The following is a 26,012-nucleotide window of genomic DNA, read 5'->3' on the forward strand; positions in this document are numbered from 1 at the left end:
TTATAAGGGTGACATATCCATTCTAGGAATGTAGATAATTTTGTCATGGCCTTTCCCACCCATAATTTCAGCTTCCAGAACATGATTTGTCATCTTAGTCACTATAAGCCTAGTTCTGTTGCACAAACCCTCAGATTGATCAATGTTTCTCATAAACATTATCGGAGTACCCACATTTAGTTTAATGACATGGCTAGGCAACCCAGAAGTTATTAGAGATTTGAAAAACTCAAGAGTAAGAACATCAATAATGCTGTTACCATGAATCTCAGAACAGTCAACTGAATTAGAGCTTAATAATCTTTTGATTAGCCTATATAAAAAAAGTTAAATAATAAAAATGAGGTAAATATTTAGATAGGACATATTTAAAAAAGAAAATAAATTATAAATGTTAATTTGGAAAGAAAAATATACATACATCATATCAAGAATATGATTATTAATTTGATCAACAATTTCAATTGTTGATGCTAAGATAACTCGACTTTTAAGGTAGTCAAAAGATTTGTAATTATCCATGAAAGCAGGGTAGATATTCTCAACAATGGCAACAATAGAATCATCAAAGTTTTTCATTAAAATATCACGAGGAATATCAATATCAGCATAATCATTGTTAGACTCACAAAGTCTACCTTCACCCAATTTTAAAAGTCACTTTAAAAATTCATAAATCTCCTTTTTAAATGTCAAGATCTCACAAGAGTTCCATAAGTAAGATGTATCGATGGTAGCGTGAACAATATCGGATCTACTACAGAGAAAATTAAAAAAATTTGTCTGAAATTTCCATAAAGTATTACTACTTTTTCACCAATCTGTTGTTGTAACTACTTGTGACATCTTTTAAAGTTGAAATCAATATGAATTCAATAAAATTTTACAATTAAAATAAATATCAAATAATATTTTGAGTAAATTACATACAAAATGTTCGTAAATCATAGTCCAACTATTCAACTAACATTGTTAAGTTAGACACCAATACTAAAATTTAAATCTTAAATTTCATATAACCATTACGATTTTATTTACGAAATGAAAAAGTCATTCAAAATAAATTAAGATGAAAAATATAAAAACAACAATATACTTCGAAATACATGAACTCAAAACATTTAATAGTGGGCCTAAAGCAAGGTTTAAAGTTTTTCAACAAATTCCAAATACACCAACATGAGTCATGTAACATCCCGATTTTTATTAATTATTTTAGTGATTATATTATTTGGTGTTTTTAATAATTACTTATTTATTTAGTTATTATGTGATATAATAATTATTTAAGTATTTAATTATGAGTGTGTATTTGTGTTATTTGGCTTATTTGAGTTATTAGAGAGATATAACTAAATGAGCCTAAGTGATATAAACATAATGGATGGATTGGTGGGTTAAGCCCAATTGACATAAGTGAGATAGTAAGAGAAGATTAGGGTTTTAGAGGTTACTATTTTCATTTGGGGGAAAAGATAGGAAGAAGAGAAAAGTGGCAAAAGGGAAGAGAACAATGGTGGAAGAGAAAAGCTAGAAGAAACCTCATTTTCGCAGCAAGTTTCAGCATTGAGTCACCTTAGCAAAACGGATGAATCTCTCAATCCAACCGTTGAATCATCGCGTGGTTTTGACACAACGTTCCTGACTCATAGAGGTGTGTCTCCAAATTATGTTTGAAGGATTTATTTTGGAGAAAAGCTTAGAGCTATGGTGAAAGAGTCCATATTTGCCAAGGTAAGGGTGGGGTTCTTTCATGCTAAAGGGTTGTATGATAATATGTTATAGTGGGTTTGATTCTATACTTTGATATCCATGTTCTTCTATGTTGCAATTTTAGGTATTTGATTATTTGTTGGAATGTGATGATATAAATGTGATAAGTTGTGTGCAATTGACAATCTATGTGTATTAGAATGTTGTGTTTGTTGTGGGTAAACCATTGATAGTGAAATAATGAGTTTTGGTTGTAGAATTGGAAAATAATGGAATAGAAATATAATAGTTGAATTGAAATTAATATAGTTTGATTATTAATTGGATAATTAAATTATTAGTTGAATTAATTCCAATAAGCCTATGTGATTGGAATATACTTGGACTTGGACCAATTATTCGGTTTATCGGTAAATTACGGTATTTTGAGAAATTGACCGTAATTGTGTTTTGGTTGAATATTCAAGTTGAGAATAATATATTGTTATCCCAATGATGTTGTTTTGATAATTAACATTATTTCTAATTGATTTAGTTGATGATTGAAAGCCGATTTGATTTACTTGATATATTGGCATATTGAGATTATTTTGAGAATTGACCAAAAATTGTGATTTCAGTTTGGATGTCTTTGTTACGAATAATGTTGTGATTGCCAATATGATTATTATTGTGCACTGTTATATGATTAACCTTATGGTATGAATCCTAGCTAATTGTCGTTAGTTTAGTGGATTGTGATGATAATTGTGATGACTGTGTTAATATGTGAAATTGAGTAATTGTGCCGATGTGTCAAAACATGATGATAATTGTAATGATCTTGATGATATGAGAATTGTATATTTGTGACGATTTTGTGAATACGTGATGTTGTATATATTTGTGAGGATGATTTTGTGACTAAGTGAAGATGAAATATTATAGTGACGTGAATTACCTCGAATAAATGGTAATGTGATTGTGATATAGGCTTATGCCTCGTGACGATATGTGATTTTGATGAGTATGTTGTGTTGTCTTGTTTGTCGAGTTACATTCCATATGCATACTCTGTGACGGCCTAAAAACTATGGCAAACATGACGGCCTGAAAACTATGGCAAACATGACGGGCCAAATGGCAATTGGTGACGGGGGCTGAAGCTCCGATTGGTACCACATGCATATGCATAGTTTGAGTCGCATTCGAGTTTGTATACCGAGTTGCATTCGATTCATTGTTATGATGTGTGGATGCATAGTTTGTGAAGTTGAATTCATTTGATATTGATTGTTGATGTGTTGTAGATATGATGTACGTGAATGAAACATATATGATGAGACTGTGAATATATATGTATTAATGATATATGTGTATAAGTTGGAATATATGATCCATGTTGTTGTCGTGATGCAAATTGCTTATATTGAGAAGTGGTGAATTGTGTATGATATTATCTTGCTATATCTATTATCATACTTTCCTTTATACTGTTTGATATCTCACCCCTTCTGCTGATGTTTCCCCTACCATGGGAAATGGGCAGGTACTCAAGTATAGTTGTGGAAGTTTGTAGCTTCATCGTGTCCGATTGGTGTGTCGCTCTGATACGTAGCACTCGGGGGTTGTCTATATTGTTGTTTCTATGTTGTTCATGTTTTAGTTGTTGAGTTCCAAATTGAATAATGAGACGTACTATGATGTTCGAAGTTGTTTCCGATTAAATAAGATGATTTGTTTATAAAGTCGAATGTTATGATTCCGCTGCATATTAAAATGAAGTTGGTTTGACTAAAAGTTGTTATAAGTTGTTTTGTGCTTCTCTGAGATTAAAGTGCTATGTATCTGTTTATGAGTTGTTATATGAAGTAAATGTGATATCCCAAATGCTTGTTGATAGTTTTTAAAATACTCTGATTTCTCGCATGATATTTTCGGGTAGAATTTGGGGTGTTACATTAGTGGTATCAGAGCAGATCGGTCCGTCCGTTCGGCCAAGTTGTCGAGTCAGTTGAGTTGTGTGACAGTTGAATGTTGTTAGTGTTTTATTCCTTAGTACGCGACATGTGTGTGAAACACTGTTGGTACTTGTTTGTTTTGTTGCAGGGTTAGTTTGAGCGAAGTAAGGGAGAAGCTGTGCTTCTCGGATATGTTTCAGTTGTAAGTTATTGATGCAATATATTGCTTAAGGAGACAGAGCAAGCAATGTAGAAGTTTGTTGGTTTCCGAATTCGAAGGTAACATGGATTTAAGATTTTGGTTGTTTAACGAGTCGGAACGTCTTGGAATAAGGATAATTTTCATAAGATGGAATTTAGGAAGTTGCCATATTCAACATTATTGGTGGACTGTGAAGTTATCAGTTTAAGTAACCTTTGCGTAGGATGTTGACGTAAGAATAATGACTAAGCCATGGATTGCGGTAGACCTTGTCAAGGGATCCTAGGCAAAAGATTGGAAAAGTTGTCGAAGTTGTTGGAACGTTCAAGTCGGAGTAAATGCGAAGGGACGTGTATGATTCCAAGAATAAAAAGTGTTGATAATGGTGTAAAGTAATTATGTTCTAATGTTATTACAAGGTGTGTGTTAGCATGTTCAGATGATTTTGGGAGTTATTGAAGTATGGTACTTTTGGTGACGTAAAGGATTCTATTGCAGTTGAGTAACGATGGTTTACGCTACCATTATGGTTGTCGGCTATCTATTGACAAATTGAGGAACTGATCACCCTTAATCTCTTGTTGATAGTAGACGGGATCGTATTGGATGTGATAGACTTATCTTGCCAGCTTGATAATATAGGAAGTGAATGAGTCTGTGCAAGATGGTGCGATGTTGTTTATGTTGTTGGCAACTTTGGATGTTCATGAGAAAAGATCAATTGATGAATTACCGATAGCTTACGCATTTGCATAAGTGTTTCCTAAAGATGTAAGTGATTTACCGCCGGAAAGAGAAGTTCAATTTTTGATTGATTTAGTTCCTAGAACCAGTCCTGTGTTGATGGATCCATATCAGATGTCAGCTTCAGAGTTGAAAGAGTTGAAGAGTCAACTTGAGGATTTGCTTGAGAAGAGGTTTATTCGTCCGAGTGTGTCGCTGTGGGGTGCACCTGTTCTGTTGGTTAAAGAAGAAGGAAGGTTCAGTGAGGCTTTGTGTTGAAGCAAAAAGGGCAAGTGGTAGCTTATGCTTCAAGGCAACTTAAGATTCATGAGAGGAATTATCTGACGCAAGATTTAGAGTTGGCCGCCGTTGTTTTTGTTTTGAAACTTTGAAGGCACTACTTGTTTGGATCGAGATTTGAGGTATATAGTGAACACAAGAGTTTGAAGTAGTTGTTTGATCAGAACGAGTTGATAATGAGGAAAAGAATATGGTTGTAATTCTTGAAGGACTATGATTTTGGTTTGAATTACCATCCGGGAAAAGCGAACGTTGTAGCCAATGCATTGAGTAGGAAATAATTGCATATGTCTATGTTGATGATTCAAGAATTGGAATTGTTGGAATAATTTCGAGATTTGAGTTTGGTATGTTGAAGCTTACTTGTGGTATTCTTGATGAGATTAGAGAAAGTCAGAAATCGGATTTGAAATTGGTTGACAAGATGACATTGATTGATCGAGGATAAGGTGATAATTTTCGGATTGATGAGAACGGTGTCATGAGATGTCGTGATTGAATTTGTATTCCTGATGTTTCGAATTTGAAAAAGAGAATTTTTGGGATGAAGGGCATCAAAGTGGTTGAGTAATTATTCTGGTGCTACTAAGATGTATCAAGACTTGAGAAAGTTATTTTGGTGGCGAGGTATGAAGAAGGATATTGCGGAATTTGTGTATTCGTGTTTGACTTGTCAGAAGTCAAAAATTGAACATCAGAAACCGTCTGGTTTGATGCAACCGTTGTCCATTCCTGAGTGGAAGTGGGATAGCATTTCTATGGATTTTGTTTTGGGTTTGTCGAGGACATCCATTAATTGTGAGGCAACTTGGGTCATTGTAGATGGATTGACAAATTTTGCCCACTCTATTCCGATAAGCAGGGATTATCCGATGGAGAGACTTGCAAAGTTGTATTTTGAAAAGATTGTGAGTTGGCATGGTATTCCGTCGAGTGTTGTTTCTGATAGAGATCTGAATTTTACTTCTAGATTTTGGAAATTTTTGTAGAGTACTTTGATTATTAAGTTATGTTTGAGTTCTGTTTATCATCCGCAAGCTGATGGTCAAACGGAGAAGACGATTCAGTAGCTTAAGGATCTTTTGAGAGCTTGTATTTTGAAGCTTTGTATGGTCGTAGATGTGGAATGCCTTTGGGTTTGTGTGAGTCTGGAGAGAGTAAGTGTAGTTTTGGCGATGAGATGGTTGTGTCGATTGTATTTTCGAGGACGAAAATATTCAAAGTGGGGGAGAGTTGTAACATCCCGATTTTTATTAATATTTTTATTAATTATTTTAGTAATTATATTATTTGGTGTTTTTAATAATTACTTATTTATTTAGTTATTATGTGATATAATAATTATTTAAGTATTTAATTATGAGTGTGTATTTGTGTTATTTGGCTTAATTGAGTTATTAGAGAGATATAACTAAATGAGCCTAAGTGATATAAACATAATGGATGGATTGGTGGGTTAAGCCCAATTGACATAAGTGAGATAGTAAGAGAAGATTAGGGTTTTAGAGGTTACTATTTTCATTTGGGGGAAAAGATAGAAAGAAGAGAAAAGAGGCAAAAGGGAAGAGAACAATGGTGGAAGAGAAAAGCTAGAAGAAACCTCATTTTCGCAGCAAGTTTCAGCATTGAGTCACCTTAGCAAAACGGATGAATCTCTCAATCCAACCGTTGGATCGTCGCGTGGTTTTGACACAACGTTCCTGACTCATAGAGGTGTGTCTCCAAATTATGTTTGAAGGATTTATTTTGGAGAAAAGCTTAGAGCTATGGTGAAAGAGTCCATATTTGTCAAGGTAAGGGTGGGGTTCTTTCATGCTAAAGGGTTGTATGATAGTATGTTATGGTGGGTTTGATTCTATACTTTGATATCCATGTTCTTCTATGTTGCAATTTTAGGTATTTGATTATTTGTTGGAATGTGATGATATAAATGTGATAAGTTGTGTGCAATTGACAATCTATGTGTATTAGAATGTTGTGTTTGTTGTGGGTAAACCATTGATAGTGAAATAATGAGTTTTGGTTGTAGAATTGGAAAATAATGGAATAGAAATATAATAGTTGAATTGAAATTAATATAGTTTGATTATTAATTGGATAATTAAATTATTAGTTGAATTAATTCCAATAAGCCTATGTGATTGGAATATACTTGGACTTGGACCAATTATTCGGTTTATCGGTAAATTACGGTATTTTGAGAAATTGACCGTAATTGTGTTTTGGTTGAATATTCAAGTTGAGAATAATATATTGTTATGTCAATGATGTTGTTTTGATAATTAACATTATTTCTAATTGATTTAGTTGATGATTGAAAGCCGATTTGATTTACTTGATATATTGGCATATTGAGATTATTTTGAGAATTGACCAAAAATTGTGATTTCAGTTTGGATGTCTTTGTTACGAATAATGTTGTGATTGCCAATATGATTATTATTGTGCACTGTTATGTGATTAACCTTATGGTATGAATCCTAGCTAATTGTCGTTAGTTTAGTGGATTGTGATGATAATTGTGATGACTGTGTTAATATGTGAAATTGAGTAATTGTGCCGATGTGCCGAAACATGATGATAATTGTAATGATCTTGATGATATGAGAATTGTATATTTGTGACGATTTTGTGAATACGTGATGTTGTATATATTTGTGAGGATGATTTTGTGACTAAGTGAAGATGAAATATTATAGTGACGTGAATTACCTCGAATAAATGGTAATGTGATTGTGATATAGGCTTATGCCTCGTGACCAGGGCCGTCTTTGAGGGCGTGCAAGGTGGGCTACCGCACAGGGCCTCAAATTTTTTACGATTAAATCGTAACTAAATAGGGCCTCATAACTATTTGTCACTGTTAAAATGAGGGTAAATAGGGCCTCTAATTATTTTGTCATGGTTGAACCATGACTAATCTACACAGGGCCTCCAAAAAATTGAGACGGCCTTGCTCGTGACGATATGTGATTTTGATGAGTATGTTGTGTTGTCTTGTTTGTCGAGTTACATTCCATATGCATACTCTGTGACGGCCTAAAAACTATGGCAAACATGACGGCCTGAAAACTATGGCAAACATGACGGGCCAAATGGCAATTGGTAACGGGGGCTGAAGCTCCGATTGGTACCACATGCATATGCATAGTTTGAGTCGCATTCGAGTTTGTATACCGAGTTGCATTCGATTCATTGTTATGATGTGTGGATGCATAGTTTGTGAAGTTGAATTCATTCGATATTGATTGTTGATGTGTTGTAGATATGATGTACGTGAATGAAACATATATGATGAGACTGTGAATATATATGTATTAATGATATATGTGTATAAGTTGGAATATATGATCCATGTTATTGTCGTGATGCAAATTGCTTATATTGAGAAGTGGTGAATTGTGTATGATATTATCTTGCTATATCTATTATCATACTTTCCTTTATACTGTTTGATATCTCACCCCTTCTGCTGATGTTTCCCCTACCATGGGAAATGGGCAGGTACTCATGTATAGCTGTAGAAGTTTGTAGCTTCATCGTGTCCGGTTGGTGTGTCGCTCTGATACGTAGCACTCGGAGGTTGTCTATATTGTTGTTTCTATGTTGTTCATGTTTTAGTTGTTGAGTTCCAAATTGAATAATGAGAAGTACTATGATGTTTGAAGTTGTTTCCGATTAAATAAGATGATTTGTTTATAAAGTCGAATGTTATGATTCCGCTGCATATTAAAATGAAGTTGGTTTGTCTAAGAGCTGTTATAAGTTGTTTTGTGCTTCTCTGAGATTAAAGTGCTATGTATTTGTTTATGAGTTGTTATATGAAGTAAATGTGATATCCCAAATGCTTGTTGATAGTTTTTAAAATACTCTGATTTCTCGCATGATATTTTCGGGTAGAATTTGGGGTGTTACAAGTCACTATACTATGGCCTATTCTATGCATATTGATTTTGAAAGCTAATTGTCTTCCATGCATAAATATGATCAATTTATTGTTTTGAAGAAGGTGTAATCAACTCAAAATTCACAAAAACATTAACATAGTCTTGTCGTTATTAATTGGATTATAGGCACATGACAAAAGCCAATATTTGCGGTATCTAAAATGAAAATTATCCACTAACACACATGCAATCAATGAATAGATACTCTAAGTGGGTAGGCCAAAACCTCCCATAAATTCATACTACATTTCAATATTACGACAAATAATTATATAATATAATAATATTTATATTTATGGAAGAGCCTAGAATGATTGATCATGGACCCAATTCTAATTTCACCTAAATGTTTTTATATAGTTTTTTATTTAACGGTTGGTACTTGAATTACTTCTTGAAGCTGAAGCTAGAAATGTCATTTTCCTTTATATATTTTGGATCTTAACATATATACATATATAATATTGGTGTACTTTCTCTATCTTAATGAAAGTGTTTTAGTTTACTCGAAAATACTATGTATGTTTAAAATACGGGAAAGGAATCAATAAATATTTTAGTAAGGTAAGACCTAATTAGAAATTATTTCAAACATTTATCACTCAATTATAAATTATTTAAAAGTTCTTAGGAATCCAATTATTGAAAAAAAAAATCCACATTGAAAAGAAATAAGTTATTTTTTAATATAAAAAAATATGAACTCTAAATATAATTTAGAAATAATGATATTCTTCAAATTATAATTATTTAGACTTAATAGAAATGTCTAATACAAGTTACCAATTAATTATTTAAATATTATATCTAATGTTTTTTTCTAAAGACCTTGTTTAACTATTTGATTTGGTAGTTCAAATATTCCAATCCAACATCTCCCTTATTTATTTTTAAAAGGTAAAAATTTAATCATTAATAAACAAAAAAAATACTCTAAAAATACTTAACTTAATAAAAAAAAATTAAAAGGACAGTGGAGTATAATTATAAGTTAATGATAACTTCAAATATTTAATCATTTATTTTTTAGCTTTTGAATTTATTTAATAATTCTCAAATAATTCACAAGAACTGATAATTAAATATTAAAAAACACATACATGCATCATATGGCGTAAGAGTTTTGTGAGTTTCTTTTTCTGTATATCTTACATACTTTCTTATTTAAATTCAACTTACTCTATATTGGGTTATTTTTATTACTCTAATTGGTTAGCCTCAACCATCCCCATCATGATTTTACATGAGACAGATAGAAGGGTATAGTATAATCCATAAAGAATCAAAACTGAATTTTTTTCCATCCAACAAATCATCTATTTTGCACATGATATTGTCGGTTTAGATGTCAATAGTTTATTGTTTTAATTTGGTGTTTGATGTATGCTATAACATCATGCCATTTTCCAATATCAATATTCATTAGATTACTATAAGAATTGAATGATTATATTTTGAATATTATCATTTGGTGCAAGAAATTGCAAAGAACTTGCAAGAGTACTATTATTATCTTGGTCCAACAAGTTATATACAATGGATCATATAACTAATTTTGCATATTAATATTGCATTCAAATTTGACCAACTACCTTGATTACTCCACTTACATTATGAATTAATGAACTTCAATCGGGTAATGATAGATGATAGATCCACTTAATTGTATAAGCTAAGGGGCCAGATGAACAGTTGAGATGTCAACTCAATAATGACATTGAAAAATATGGGTTTTGATTGCAACCATGCCTTGTTGTACTTGCACACAAACAGGTCAAACCATCGTAATTTAGAAATATAGAAATTCTCTCTGCACTCGTATACATACTCACATATTCAGATTCATGGTAAAATCTCTAAAATACTCTTACATTTACATTTTAGATGTGCATATTTGAAGATATATTTTTCAAAAAAATTGTATGATTTTGGATATGCATATCCGAAGTCACCTTATTTTTTAGAAACAAAGTGTCTTCGGATATGTACATCCGAAGACATTCTTCTTTTTTTTTTAGAATAAGGTGTCTTTGGGTATGCACATCCGACATCATCCCATTTTTTTAGGAAAGGATATCTTCGGATATGCACATCCAAAATCACCTTCTTTTTTTTTAGAAAAGGGTATCTTCGAATATGCATATCCGAAGTGGCGCAGTTTCTTCCACAAATTAGTACCAATGCAGTGAAATGAGAGATGGAATGAGAGAACTTTACCTCAAATTGTATTACCTCCATCTCATAATAAATGTCTTATTTAAGCTTTGCGCAACTTTTAAGAAAATGATTAGATGTGTTGATTTTAATAATAAAATTAATATCATTTACTAAACTACCCTTATTTATTATAGATAGTGGAGCATATCAAGTGAGAGCATTTTATTACGAGATATGAGAAGAACAAATATCAACCATTGAATTCATCAAGAGAGAAATAATAAATGTTGTATTCATATTCTAAAATGACATTTATTTTGAGACATAGAAAAAGTGTAAATAAGACACTTATTATGAGACGGAGGGAATAGCTTCTTATGCTCTCCTTGATATAATGAACCACTTGAAACTTGATTTGGAGACTGAATGAAAATGAAGGTGGATTTGGAGAGAGTTTTGGTTTTGTGTGAAAGAAAATGAATGAAAGAGTGAAGGAGGGAAAGATGAATATGAAGGGTTTTTTCGGATATGCATATTTGAAAAAACACCTGACATTTTAAATTCAACGTTTAAATAAAAAAGTTCAAAGAAAGGTGATTTCGGATATGAATATTCAAAATAATTAAAAATATGATATGAATGTCTTCAAAAATACATATTCGAAGGGTATTTTAGATTTTCATAGGTGTTTTTTACTCTATATGGATGTACAAAGAAATTCTCTTAGAAATATTACACTTAATATTAATGAGTTTGTTTCAGCTCAAATTTGCAAAATTGTGGCTTATAATATAAGGATTGTCTTTCTTTCTTTTTCTCCTAAACTAGTAAAAAAATCGTGCGTTCGCACGGATTCTTGTACGGGGCGTGTATTTGTTTTTAATGTATATTTTTTAATAGAAAAATTAATATTAAAAGTAATTAACATTTTATGGAAAAGAAATAAGAATAATTAACATTAAATTGTGTCTAAAAAAACCAGGAACAAAATTGAAAGCACCAAAATTAAACTGTGTCTAAACAGCCTTTTGTAACTTCATGTTCCCGTTAATAATCAATATGTTGATCAGAAACTTCATATTTCTGTTAATATTCAATTTTGTGACCAGTAATTTCATGTTCCCGTTAATATTCAATATTTTAATCAGTAACTTCAGGTTTCCGTTAATATTCAATATTGTGATCAGTAACTTAAGATTCCCGTTAATATTCAATATTGTGATCAATAACTTCATGTTCCCGTTAATATTTAATATTTTAATTAGTAACTTCAGGTTCCCGTTAATATTCAATATTGTGATCAGTAACTTCATGTTCCTGTTAATATTCAATATTTTAATCAGTAACTTCAAGTTCCCGTTAATATTCAATATTGTGATCATTAACTTCATGTTCCCGTTAATATTCAATATTGTGATCATTAACTTCATGTTCCCGTTAATATTCAATATTTTGATAAGTAATTTAAGTTCCTGTTAATATTCAATATTTTAATCTGTAACTTCAGGTTCCCGTTAATTTCAAAATATTTTGATCAGTAATTTCATGTTCCCGTTAATATTCAATATTGTGATCGGTAACTTCATGTTTCCATTAATATTCAATATTTTGATTAGTAACTCCAGGTCCCCGTTAATATTCAATATTGTGATCATTAACTTCATGTTCCCGTTAATATTTAATATTTTAATCAGTAACTTCAGGTTCCCGTTAATATTCAATATTGTGATCAGTAACTTCATCTTCCCGTTAATATTCAATATTGTGATCAGTAACTTCATCTTCCCGTTAATATTCAATATTTTAATCAGTAATTTCATTAATATTAAATATTTTAATGTGTAACTCCAAGTTCTCGTTCATTTCAAAATATCTTGATCAGTAACTTCATGTTCCTGTTAATATTCAATATTTTGATTAGTAACTTCAATATTTTGAATAATGTAATATTAATGTTGTTAATTTATATAAATATTAAATTTTCATTTAAATTTCAAATGTTTACTTTTAAATTTAAAATATTAAATAACAAAAAATAGTTGATTAATTTTCATATTTAAATATTTGAATTAATGTATCATTTGGATCAACAATGGATTTTTTATAGATATAAACATTATTTTAGCATGTTCAAAAAAAATATTTAGACCCATTTGACAATTGGTGTATCACATTCATTACTTCCTATTATATAATTAAAATATTGAAAAAGATGTTATTTTATATAAAAAAATATTATTGAAATATATTTTCTCTATTTCTTTTTAATATTTTATAAATAGCACTATTAATTATTTGTTGGAACGAAAGAAATTAAGATAGTTAAATTATAAATAATGAATTTTATTAAAAATGATAATTAATGTCATAAAGAATAACAAAATATATTAATTTTTTTTTTTTTGCTTTATAGCACCGGTTTAGTCTGGTTCGGGGGCGAATTCTGGCATCAAGTGGTTCCATCCCTCTCCCGATCGCAGTTGCGGGGGATCGAACCATGGTTCTCCCTACCAAATCCAGCGCCAATCACCACTGGACCAACTAACGATTAGTAAAATATATTAATATTGTAATAACAACTTTATGGTATATATTGAAGAAAATGATAGTAACGTAAATTTAAATTTTAATACTGTTAACCTGATATAAATTATAATTTATTGTATTTGTTATGTAAAGTTGAAGAATACTCGATACATTAATTTTCTAGTTATCACATAGAGTTTAATATTTAAAAATAGCATGATATGATAGACATTAATGAGTTGGTGCAAAATATTTTTAATTCTTATAATAATATTTTTAAGCAAGTTGAAAGAGTTTGACCAATTTTCTATATCTTACAAATTGAGACAACTTTAGCTCGTCTGATTTATCAAAACTTTAACAATTTCATAATTTATTAAAGAATAGAATGGAAGTAACATATTTAAATAGTTGATTAATTTTCATATTTAAATATTTGAATTAATAGTTACATTTTTTTCATTTTATATAAATTTCATATTAGAAGAAAATAAAACTTATTACTAAAATTTTATTGTATTTATTCTTCCTTTGCCAAATAATAATTATCATCCATAAAATTATTAAAAAAATAATTGCATTTTAATTATTATCAAAAATAAATATTTATGACATTTATAATTATAAAATAAAGTATAATTAAAGCAATTTATATGTTAAGAATTTGGTCATACACATATGAATCGTTTTAAATATGAAAAATTGACTTTTTTTTAGAATAAATGGTTGGATTTGTCAATATTTCTCACAAATATTTAGTATTTAATAAAATATATTTTAGAATAAAAAGTTAATTATATTAAAAATAATAATTAATTTTAGTTATTTTTTCCGAATAAAACAATTAGTTTAAAATAAAGAGTACAATTTTAAAATATGTATTCTCATGTGTTATAAGTATCACCTAATTTTTATATATATTTTAAAAAATGTATGTTCAATAAATATATTAGAATCTTCCAAAATACATATTTGAAGAGTATTTTAAGATTTTTATAGGTGTTTTTCACCCTATATGGATGTAAAAAAAAATTCTCTTAGAAATATTACACTTAATATTAATGAGTTTGTTTCAACTCAAATTTGCAAAATTGTAGCTTATAATGTAAGGATTGTCTTTGCTTCTTTTTCTCATAAATTATTGTCATCTATAAATTTATATTTGGGTCTTACTTGAATTTAGTAATAATCAGTCCAACGGATTTTAAATAAATTTTGAAATATGCGTTAGGTTTAACTAGAGTTGTGAAAATTGACTCGGCCCATCGGACAGTCCATAATCCCAACAATTTGGTCGGGTCGAGCCGCAAAATATCTTAAAAAATACGATCCTATCTTTTTGGGCCAGTCCATCGGGCCTATGTTTTTCATGGGTTGGGTTGGGCTGGGTCGGGCCAAGCGGGCTTCAGACTGGTGCATTAAAAAAAGATTTTGGTAAATTTTAGGGAAAAAAAATATTGAGATAAGATATGATTGTATAAATGTGTTTTCAAGTGATAAATAAAAGTTAAGGAGGATGAAGATATATTTTCAAGATGATGTGATGAAGGAAATGGTTGTGAGATGAAGAAAAAATTTGATAAGTATTAGTGATAATATTAAGTTACTTTGTACTTTTACATGAACGTTTTTGTGGTATTCATATATATTTATGGATAAATATTTTAAATATCACTTATATACGTTTATGATGACTCTCTGCTTATATTATGTTGCATTTAACCATTACATCATTTTTATAAAATTAAAACTATAATATTGAAATACGGGCCGGACTAGCCCATTAGGCCGCACAGGCCTTTGAGAAATAGGTCGGACTCATTTTATGTCGTCCATTAAGTAATCGGGCCGGACTAGCCCATTTAAACATATTGGCCTACCGAGTCGGGGCGGGCTGGGGCGGCCCATTTGACAGCTCTAGGTTTAACTCAATTTTATCAAAAAAATTATATATAATATAAAGTAAAAAGTATTTTCACTTATAAAAATATGTTTAGAATTTATCTCATTTAATATGAAACTTTTAAAAAATTTAATTGATAAGTGTTTTCTTAACCATTTTATTAATACAAAATACTCCCACAGTTTTTTTTAAGTGTCGTTTTAGAAAAAAAAATTGTTTTTATTTAAGTGTCGTTTTATAATTTAATGTTACAATTTATCAATTATACTCTTACTTTTTTAATAACTACACTTCACATTTTCCATGAAATTAATGAGAGAAAATATTTGAATTTATTTGGAAAGAGAAAATAAATGAGGGTATAGTAGAAAAATTAACACTAACATTTCACTATCTTGGTTGAAAAGATTTATATTAAAAGGACACTTAAAAAGAAACGGAGGGAGTATGTATCAATTTTGTTGATGATTATTCTCTTTTAACGAATTTAGTTGACCACTTTTACGAATCTTTCTTTTCAACCACATTTTTAAATCAACAAATATCGAATTATAAAATTTGTTTGTGCGTCATGGTAGATTATTGTCTTAAAAACACTCGTTCCTTGTTGAATACTAAATATTAAACAACGGTCAAGACAACTTATTCAATCGGAAAAGAATGAAGTTGATAAATGAACATGAGATATCTTATTTTATGAATTCTATGAAATTTGAAATTAAATTGGAACTAAATTTATTTTGGGCTTTTGGATTATAATTGAATCCAATAATAAAATATGGATGGCTAATCAATCATTTTTAAATGAATATGTTGATAATTATTACAGTGCAAAACAGATAAATAGTGGTGTAGAGGTCAAGAATTCTTCTGTTGTGGTGGTAAGAGCTCCTGGTGCGGTAGAAAGGAGACAAATTTGCAAGGTTAATATTTTAACATCCAGTGAGGTCAAAGAAGTGTAGATAAGTGAAATGAATAAATAAAACTTATTGTGGCATGTAAAAAATATTATATATGAAGGACGAATGAAATGTTTCTGCTTGACCTGATGTGAGGTGCGGGAGACCCTCCAAATAAATTTGATGGCTGAAGATGAGCAAGTGGATCAGATCTGATGTATCACTTTTTTGGCAAGGGTCTACCTGTTTGCATTCCACTTTGAGATACTTTTAAATTTGGTTGCTTAAGTTGGATCGGTCTTATTGGGCCATTGGCCTCACCCTAAATAGTTGCTAAGTCCTTTCTATCATTTTACGAAGAAAAGATTGTGAAGTAAATTTTCAGACCGACTTTTCCCAATCGGCCTCATTTTTTGTTTGAAGGTTGCCATGCAAATACCCATTCTAGAGTTATGGCATGTTTGGATACCGGGTGGAAAAGTGTCAAGCGCATGTTTTGCCCAGAAGCCACACTTTGTAGCTTCTCATGACCACGGTGAAAGTGCATTAGGATGTGATTTTGTTTATGCAAACACCAATCCAAACATACTATTAGAGATGTGGTGAGTGTAAGTAGTTGGCCTCGGGAACTTGCACATTAAATGCATGTTTTGTAGCTGAAAAGTTTCTCGGTTTAATATCTCCACACGACCCTTGATTTCAAGGCAAATGTGATCTTTCTTTGAGTACTCTAGTTTTATGGGAGGATTAAGGCAAAATCAAGACCATTGGTGGTAATAGTGTGTTTTCATCGATCTTTGGTCACTAGTCGTAGGGTTGCCTATTGCTAGTAAATAAAGGTCAGGGTGGGTCTAATTTCTTTGTGCTCCCCTTGCATGTGAAACCCTACAAATTTTCATGTTCCTCCTACTGTGTTCGACCCCGTGCATTTATGTTTTTCTTCTTCTTGATGTTGTTATCTCTATTCTAACAACCCTCTCGGAATTTCAACGATTCAACTTCCTCACACTATATCTTCTAGGGTTCTTGAAGGTAACCAATCATCTTGACTCTCTTTTTGTTGCTTTTACTTTGTCACTCGTCAGGATTCTTAGGGTGGTTGTCATGGAAAACTCAAAAGTTGACGTTGCTTACAAAAGGGGAGGTGTTACTAGCCGGCTAGATGTCAGGGAAAATGCGACAAGATTTGCTTTCCCAAATTTTCCTTTAACAAACCTAGAGTACGTAGGCGACTTTAAGCAAGAACGAAAGGCTCAAATTTATAGCACAGTGTATCAGTGTGCTTTCGTATGAGATCTAACTGATAATGAAGTAATATGGTGGATTGAATCTCAATCATGTGCTTATACTCATAGTCATTCTTTTTATATATTGGCAGTGAAGCATGCATGAATCAAGGCAACCGCAGACTGGCATGGATTCTAGAAATGGGGATCAACTATCATAGTTGGATCATAAGACATTGACATGAATTCTGTTTTTGCAAGTTAACAAGGCTTGTTCAATGCTTTAAATGAGGTGGGTTTGTCCTCTAATTAGGGGGCTCTCGCTCCATAAGGTGTCAAAAGGTAATGCATAAAATATGAGGAGTACGTTCACCCTGTCCACTGTAAAGTCCGGAAAAATAATTATTGGCTTAATTTAGACATTTGTGATGTTTATTGAATTTTTTGCGTTTTGGGACGATTTAGTCGGTATTAGTTTGGGATATCGGATCGATATTTAATCGGAGATTTTAATATTTTTAGTATTAGAAATATTAATGAGCTAATATTTAGCGTTTTGCGAATTTTCCGAGTAATTAAGATTATACCGGAAATATGAGGCATTGAGTAATAAGTCGGTATATTAAAATAATCGGATTTTATTTTAATGGTATTTAAGTGGAAGTATTATTTTTACATTAAGTGTATAAATTATATTGGGCTTATATTATGGTATCTTTAAGTGTTAAGGGTGTATTTTTATTAGGCTTGTTATTAAGCAGTAGTAATTAAGCGGTGGTGTTACTTGTCTTTTGGAAAAAGTTGTAGCATAGAAAAGAAAGAGAAAACCGTGAAAGGAAAAGAAGAAGAAATAGAGAAAGGGGGTTAGGGTTGTGAAGAGGAGAAGAAGGAGACTCAAAATGTTTCTCTAAAGTGTCATTTTTCTTTAATTTTCCATTGAATCTTCTTAGAACTGTACTCATTCCAATGTAAAGGGATTCTTATTACCTAAATAGAAATATGATGGATTGGACGTGGGTTTAAGATATAGATTCTCATTGGATTTTGTTTATTTTATTTTATGTTACTGTTTGAAAATTTAAATTGGGAATATTATAATGCTGTGTGTATGGAAAATTAAAAGAAAAATATAAGAAAATATAAGTTGGGACGGTCGACACCTCGTGCCATGGCGTCCAGCGGTGGAAGGCACATGTAAGCCGTTTACTGTTCGCTTCATGTGGTTCAGTTATGTTATTTTTTTTCTTTCATTTCTGTTTTCATATATGCCCAGTGCTGTTCCAATGTTGCTTATTGTTACTGAAGGAGAATATATATATATATATATATATATATATATATATATATATATATATATATATATAATGGCACATATGTGATAGAAATGAGCATCATTTATGAATAAAATAATAGAAACAAGTAGAATAAATAAATTGAAAATAGTAACAGTTATAGAATTAGTGAAATGCAAAACAGTCTCGTTTCACCGAAATAGCCGAATTAAGCGATATAATTAGTTGTTCGGAATTTGATGAAAATTTATGTGGTACCTAAGTTTAATTAGTAGGTTAATGTGATAGTGATATTTTGTTAAAATTGTGCTATTTTACGAACCGACCGAAATTGTGTGGATTTGAGTATCCTTTATATTAAATATGTTGGTTTTGGAATAGAAAGTGAAATAGTAAATTGAAAAATGAATTGAAAATAAAATATTGAATTAAATTAATATAATGTGATATTAATTGGTTGTTTAAATTAACAGTTGAATAAATTTTCCTAAGTCTATTTAATTGGAAAATACTTAGACTTGGATAAATTATTCGGTTTATCGTTAAATAACGGTATCTTGAGAATTTGACCGTAATTGTGTTTTTGGTTGACTATTTACGTTGAGAATAATATATCGATATGTCAATGATATCGTTTTGATAATTAACATGATATCTAATTTAGTTAAATGTTAATTGGAGGTTGATTCGGTTTACTTGATAAATTGGCATACTGAGATTATGTTGAGAATTTGACCGAAATTGTGATTTGTTGTGAATATCTTTGTGATTATTTTACTAATGGCATCTCCCGTTGATTAGGTGAATTATCGGAATTGTTCCGTTGATATATGAAGTTGTTGTATTATGTTTGAAGTGTTATTACCTTTTATGATCGGTGATAATTGTGATATGGGCGTGTGCCTTGTGACAAATATTTTTTGAAGTAAATGATGATGTTGTGTGATGTTCGGTTCATCGATTCGCATACATTTGCATATATATTGTGACGGCCTGGATTGGCAAATTAGTCACGAAGCCTTATGTCTTGTGCCTCTGAATTGGGCAATTGGTGACGGAGGCTGAAGCTCCGATTGGTACCACATGCATATGCACGGTAGAGTCGCATTTGAGTCGTTGTCAGTTGTTGGTTGAAGTTGTCGTTTATGCCTTGTGATGCTGATATGTTGAGTTGTTGAAGATGCTTATATGTTGACTTGTTGAAGATGCTTATATGTTGACTTGTTGAAGATGTTTATATGTTGACTTGTTGATGATGCTTATATGATGACTTGTTGAATATGTTTATATGTTGATATCATGACTATTCATTGGTGATGTTCTTTGTGATGTTTATGTTGTTGTTGTGTGGGGTGGTGATTCATTTATATTCTTTACCTAATATATGATTTTTCATGATCCTATTTATATAGTTTGATATCTCATCCTTTCTGCTGATGTTTCCCCTACCAGGGAAAATGGGCAGGTAGTCAAGTATAGCTGTGGAAGTTTATTGCTTCATCGAGTCCTGTTGGTGTGTCGCTTCGATACATAGCACTCGGGGGGTTGTTTACATTGTTGTTCTATGTTGTTAATGTTTTAGTTGTTGTTATTATAATCGTTGAATCCAAGTTGAATAATATGAAGTACTTGTTATACTTCCAAGTTGTTTGAGTTGAATAAAGCTGATAGTTGATTGTTATTCGAATGCTATGTATCACTGTTAAATGACATACAAGTTGAAATTTTATTTTGATATGTGATACTCCAATCTGTTGTTTGAAATTTTAAATACTCTGATATTTTCCTTATTATAATTTCGGATAGATTTGGGGTGTTACATCCACAAGTGTTTATTTTCCTATATAGGTCTCCATATTCCCTTTAACGACTTTGAGGTAGGGGTTCTCAACCACATGGCCATTTTCCCTTCACAAGTTCCCATGGTAACATAACCCGTACTTGAGGGTATCCACCCAAACTCACCCTGAATTTGACAGAGAAAACCCACTTTGATTGGGTTTGGGTTAGGATTTGAGTTTTCTCTGATTACAAAATATGGGGAGGTCGGGTAATGGGAAAACTAGTACCCACCGTGAATCTTCCATGTTTATTTCATTATGTACTTTATTCAATATGTGGTCAATTTGATATTTTGATATTATTTTATTTTATTATTTGTAATGTAATTTAATTTTGAAAATAATAAATATTTCTATTTAAAAAATTTGATTTCACTAAATTAGTGGTGGCTGGGCGGAAATATCTGAATCTGTTTGGGATGGATTTGGATTTTAATTCTCCATCCACGTTAGGGTTTGGGGCAAAGAACCGTGATTGTTTGGGGATTCGGGTTTGGATTTGGGGGAAGTAAAAATCGTCTCTGACTCGGCTCGTTGCCATGTATATTCACAAGTGCATCCCGTGAAATGGAATTATGTCAAAGTCTATTAATACTTGTGCAAAAATAAAAGGAATGTGGTGATTTTGACGTTCTTCTTTCATCTTTTCAACATCCAATGTATCTCTATTGACTCAAAATAGGATCAAGGTTTAATCTCCTTTTGGAAAGGTAGTAAGATGTTTGCAGTGTATGTCGACAATAAGAAATTTTTCAAAGGTCGATATTATCTAGTCACGCCTCTTGCCGAGTTTTCTCATGTGAATGTCTATGAATCTCAACCTGACATACCTCCAAGATGTATTAACAGATTCCCCAAGTTATGGCGCTAAAAATCATTTTGTGGCCAAACTAAAAACTTATATTTATTTGTATGATAACTTGTCTCATGAGGAAGCCTAGTTGAAGAATAAGCTTATGGCTTTTTGGAAAGGTTTTGGCTGCGTTGGACCATATGTTATTGTGTTTGGGGAGTTAAAGAAACAATATATAGAGACCCGCTTGCTGATGAAGGTGGCTACTAGAGATGAGGCATAACATTTTTGGTAATGGCATGGATAACCTTTTCCCTTTTGCTTCACTATTCGAAACTGAGTGTTCCTATTGTTTTTGCTTGATTCTTTGTTTGTTTATAAGATGGACTGCTACAAAATGATGCTCGAGATGAGGAGGTAGTTTAGAAACAATCCTTCACCTTTTGAGGTTGTGACAGTACCGATTCTAGAAAAAGTTCATACCTCAGGTGCCTTTTCCACTATGACTTCCCCAACTATCCCTCATCCAGAACGGCCAGACATATAACGTTGTTCCTCACCCGAAGTCTACCCGACCTCTCTTCGATATCCTTCCAACCATCTTGTAAGTGAAGATGCTCGTTTTTAAAATGCCTCGAAACGGGAAGCTAGATTTAGGAAGGTTTGTTTTCGGCCTCAACAAACTTATCTCCATTTTTTAATTGTCATGGTCCTAGGAAAGTTGTGGAGCTTCGATATTTCATTTTTGAAGAAGATTATGTATACTTTCCAATTACAAACCGAAGTTGTCCATCAAGAAGAGATGGTGTAAATGTCGTACTAGATGCGCAATGCCTCCTCCCACTTGGCTTTTGGAGTTGTAGGTAAGGGCAAGATCTTGGAGCCTGAATCACTCTAAAAGGAAAATATGGGCTTAAGCAGGGTATTGGGGTGCTTGTCATCGAAATGAGTTAGTTTTTTTGGTTATCTTCAGGAATTTGCTAACCTCTTAATGGAAATGGGTGACAAGGTGCAATCATTTTTGTATCCACATTTGTTGGTTGGCTGATAAAGTGAAGGTGTTTACTCTAGGGATAAAAAAAAGGGATATTACCTTGGTTGGCTAATAAAGTGAAGGTGATTACTCTAGGGATGAAAAAAAGGGATATTACCTTGACAGAGATCTAGAAGACGTTGTTAATATAGAAATTGCTTTAGCAAACGTGAATGGGCTTTAAGTTCTACTTATTAGACTATAGGGGAGTTAGAGAAGTTCTTGAGTAAAGTTTGAGAACGTTTGAAGGCTCAAAATGATGTGTGTGAAATGCATTTTAAAAACGTTCACTTGGCTAAAGAAGAGTACGCAAGGGTTAAAAAGTTTAGTTACCCTACTATAAAAGTGTCTTTCAAGAATTCCCTGAGGAATGTGAAATCCTTCTACCGCATGATTAAAATATAGAGGAATAAAATTCATCATGAGTAAGAAAGAGTAGATAAAAGACTGGTGGTCACTCTTGGTCAGATGTCAGAATGTGCATTTTATTTTATTTTATTTTTGTCTTATTTTTGTCGCTCCTACAGAGCCGTTTGTTCAAGAATTTTATTTATGGTTCAAGAAATGTTTGTTGTTTTCACTAATTTGTATCATCATTATTCTTTCATTAAGAGGAGGCTTTATTTCATTGCTTGCTTACTTTTCATGGTATCATTTAAGGGCTATTGTGTTGGTCATAAGAAGCGCTTCTCAGCCAAGGGTCTAACCCTCTAAAAAGGACACTTGGTAATTTGTCACGTCTATCAACAATGTTTAAAGTTATCTAAAATGTCGGACATTTAAATTTAGGGTTAAATATGTTTCTAGTCCCTATAAAATTATCAAAAATTATTTTTAGTCCTTATAAAAAAAAAGTCGACATTTAGTCCCTATAAAATTACTTTTTCACTCACTTTTAGTCCCTCTACAGGGACTAAAAGTGAGTGCAAAAATAATTTTATAGGGACTAAAAGTCGACCTTTTTTTTATAGGGACTAAAAACCAAAATTGAGATATTTATAGGGACCAAAAACTTATTTAACCCTTAAATTTATTATTACACCTAGTAAAGTTTGATCTACACGCTTCAGCAAAAAATAAAATTGTTCTAGACACATAATTAAACGATAATGTAAAACTAACAAAGATAAAACAGTGTTTCTAATTTGACTAAGACCCATCCAAAGTGAACTTTACACCTAAAGCCCGTCAACATACACATATGCCGGAGAATCACGCGCTCATAAGAGAATCTATTCCAGCAACTTTAACGGATTCCCTCCTAAAATCTTCAAAGAATCCATTATAAGCACACATGCATACAACATTTTAATTAGCTTTCACTAACCTCAATCTCCAACAAACCCCTCCAGAGACAATCGTAGGCCTCAAACAAAATCTTCCATTATTCGAGATCCATCTTAAATCTTAAATCATTGGCACCTTATATAAAAGTGTGTGGCCAACTCATTATCCTAGATTAGGACTAGAGTCTCATTATTTGAAAATCAAGACTAAAGGTAACACTCAAGCTTAATCTTAGAGACAATTTTTACAGAAGACAATTTTAAGAGCTCATCAACCGAAACAATAAATATACATCAAACATGGTCTCACTTGAGGTCAGAACACCTTGTATTGTCTGGCTATGCTTGAGAATATTTACTCGTACACATACAAACTACAAGTTTAACGCATAGCATAATGTTGCAAATGATGCAACTCATTAGAATAATATTGCAGATATCTTCCACCATTATACTAAATAATTCAAACTCACTCGCCTGGTGAATTTCTAACAAACTCCAGTCGTATTTCAAAGTAAAATCATGGCAATGGTGTAAATATAATTTAGTTTTAATAACTGAAGTTTTCATAACATGACATCTTTAAGCAATCTATTATACAAACCACACTAGGAATAAAAGCAAACCATGAGTACAGTATCAATAATAAAATAAAACACAGTTCAATGTATCGAAAATTTCAAAAGCATGACTGAGGCACTTATGATATAGTAGAAGACACAAGCATTGATGAGGTGTGGATAGGCTCGATTATCCTTGAAGAAAGGCATACAGCGAAATATCTCGTTCACCTACAACACCATTTATTCAACTTGGTTCAGGAATAGAGACAAGTGCCCCACAGCATATAGTGATGGGATATTGAAATTTCAAACAATGCTTATGCTTATTGCGTTTAATGTAAAATGGATATGCTGCATAGTAATGTCCAAAAAAATTGTTCTAGCAAAAGTAAGGCATGGTGCCGGTGTAAACATCGTTCTAGCAAAAGTATGTCATTTAAAACATTTGTCATACATGAGGAGAATATAACAAAAACCTAGGTGCTTACCAAAAAAAAATTAAACAAAGTTACATACTATAAATTAATCCAAAAAAAAAACATTAGCCAATCATTATCAAATTTCAAATGGTCATCCACTTTCATGGACTATATTAGAAATAGAAATCAATATCAGCATTTAATTATATGTTGGTAGAAATGATAACATCAAAGCACTCGACACAAAAACTAGCTAGTTTATTTTCTATGCAATTTATAAGTTTGAAACTATATGCTATTCACCATCAAACACCAAAAACATTCTCTAAATAATGTCAACCAAGACCTGTAGTATCCTTAAAACATCATTTGATGGAAAGAGATAAAAGTAAAATGCACCTTGATAACTTAGTGAGCAGGCTGCTTCTTCATCGAAGCTGAGCTAGGTTACAAATACAGACCGGTTCAACAAAGGCTGCAACACGCAAGAATATTCAGTTGGTTTAAGATATCACCCAAAACACTACACCGGTAAAAGGAAGCTGGAATATAAAACTACCATACAGCACATCGTAGAAAGAACTCTGCAATCATAACTACAATATAGAAATAATGTTTCCCTATGTAACCCAAAAGAACTTGCATTATTATTGTTTTTCTAGGTTTGGGATACAGCAAAGATTTGGATCAAATATCAGTATGTCCAAATCTGAAGAGACATGGGACAGTCTCAATTCCCAGATTAGAAAAAAAAAAAGGTTTTCTGTCAAATGGAGCTACACTTGACAAAAAGCATATTAAGAATGAATAAATATAATAAGCAAATTAAAATAATGAAAGCTAAATTACTAGAGATAAAAGTTTAAAAGCATGTGTATTGACATATGTTATATAACTTATTATGAGGTCTGACCTTCATTGATGCTATGTTTTGTTCTTTTGGAAGGACGACTTTGTTTTTTCCCTTCTGAATACAAGCAGGTCGCGGAGGAGCTAAATGATACAGCAATTTTTAGAGAGAAGTAGGGCAAATGAGTAAGGAATAACACCATAAAAACAGAACTAAACTTACTAGGAAATGACAGGTTTTCTTCAGCTGTTGCCAGCAATGTTGCGGAAGTTTGTAGTGCCAGAGATTGAATGATAGGAGGACAAGCAAGGAAGTAATTCATATCAGACAGCGCTTTTGGAGTAAAGCAGCTGAAATTTCTGACAACAAATATAGACAATCAAGTACAATAGAAAAATT

At 31.7% G+C, this 26,012-nt stretch overlaps 2 protein-coding genes across 4 annotated transcripts in view; both read right to left on the reverse strand.

The window, feature by feature from the left end:
• LOC131650913 (uncharacterized) overlaps positions 1–26,012 on the reverse strand; it is a 26,196-nt gene continuing 184 nt past the window's right edge. Inside the window, exons 2-4 of the mRNA XM_058920613.1 lie at positions 25,836–25,972; positions 422–638; positions 1–313 (exon numbers count right to left, since the gene is read on the reverse strand). Of these exons, the coding sequence (XP_058776596.1) occupies positions 1–313; positions 422–638; positions 25,836–25,972 (667 nt within the window). The remainder of the gene's footprint in view (positions 314–421; positions 639–25,835; positions 25,973–26,012) is intronic.
• The window catches only part of LOC131653329 (eukaryotic peptide chain release factor subunit 1-3-like), a 4,469-nt gene continuing 2,772 nt past the window's right edge, over positions 24,316–26,012 (reverse strand). For 2 of the 3 annotated variants that reach the window (XM_058923435.1, XM_058923438.1), the window contains exons 3-6: positions 25,836–25,972; positions 25,677–25,756; positions 25,163–25,238; positions 24,316–24,572 (exon numbers count right to left, since the gene is read on the reverse strand). The gene's annotated coding sequence lies outside the window, so the exon portion shown is untranslated. The remainder of the gene's footprint in view (positions 24,573–25,162; positions 25,239–25,676; positions 25,757–25,835; positions 25,973–26,012) is intronic. The other variant, XM_058923436.1, reaches the window with a different exon arrangement.

This window comes from Vicia villosa, linkage group LG2 (genome assembly GCF_029867415.1).
Source record: "Vicia villosa cultivar HV-30 ecotype Madison, WI linkage group LG2, Vvil1.0, whole genome shotgun sequence".
NCBI lineage: Eukaryota > Viridiplantae > Streptophyta > Magnoliopsida > Fabales > Fabaceae > Vicia > Vicia villosa.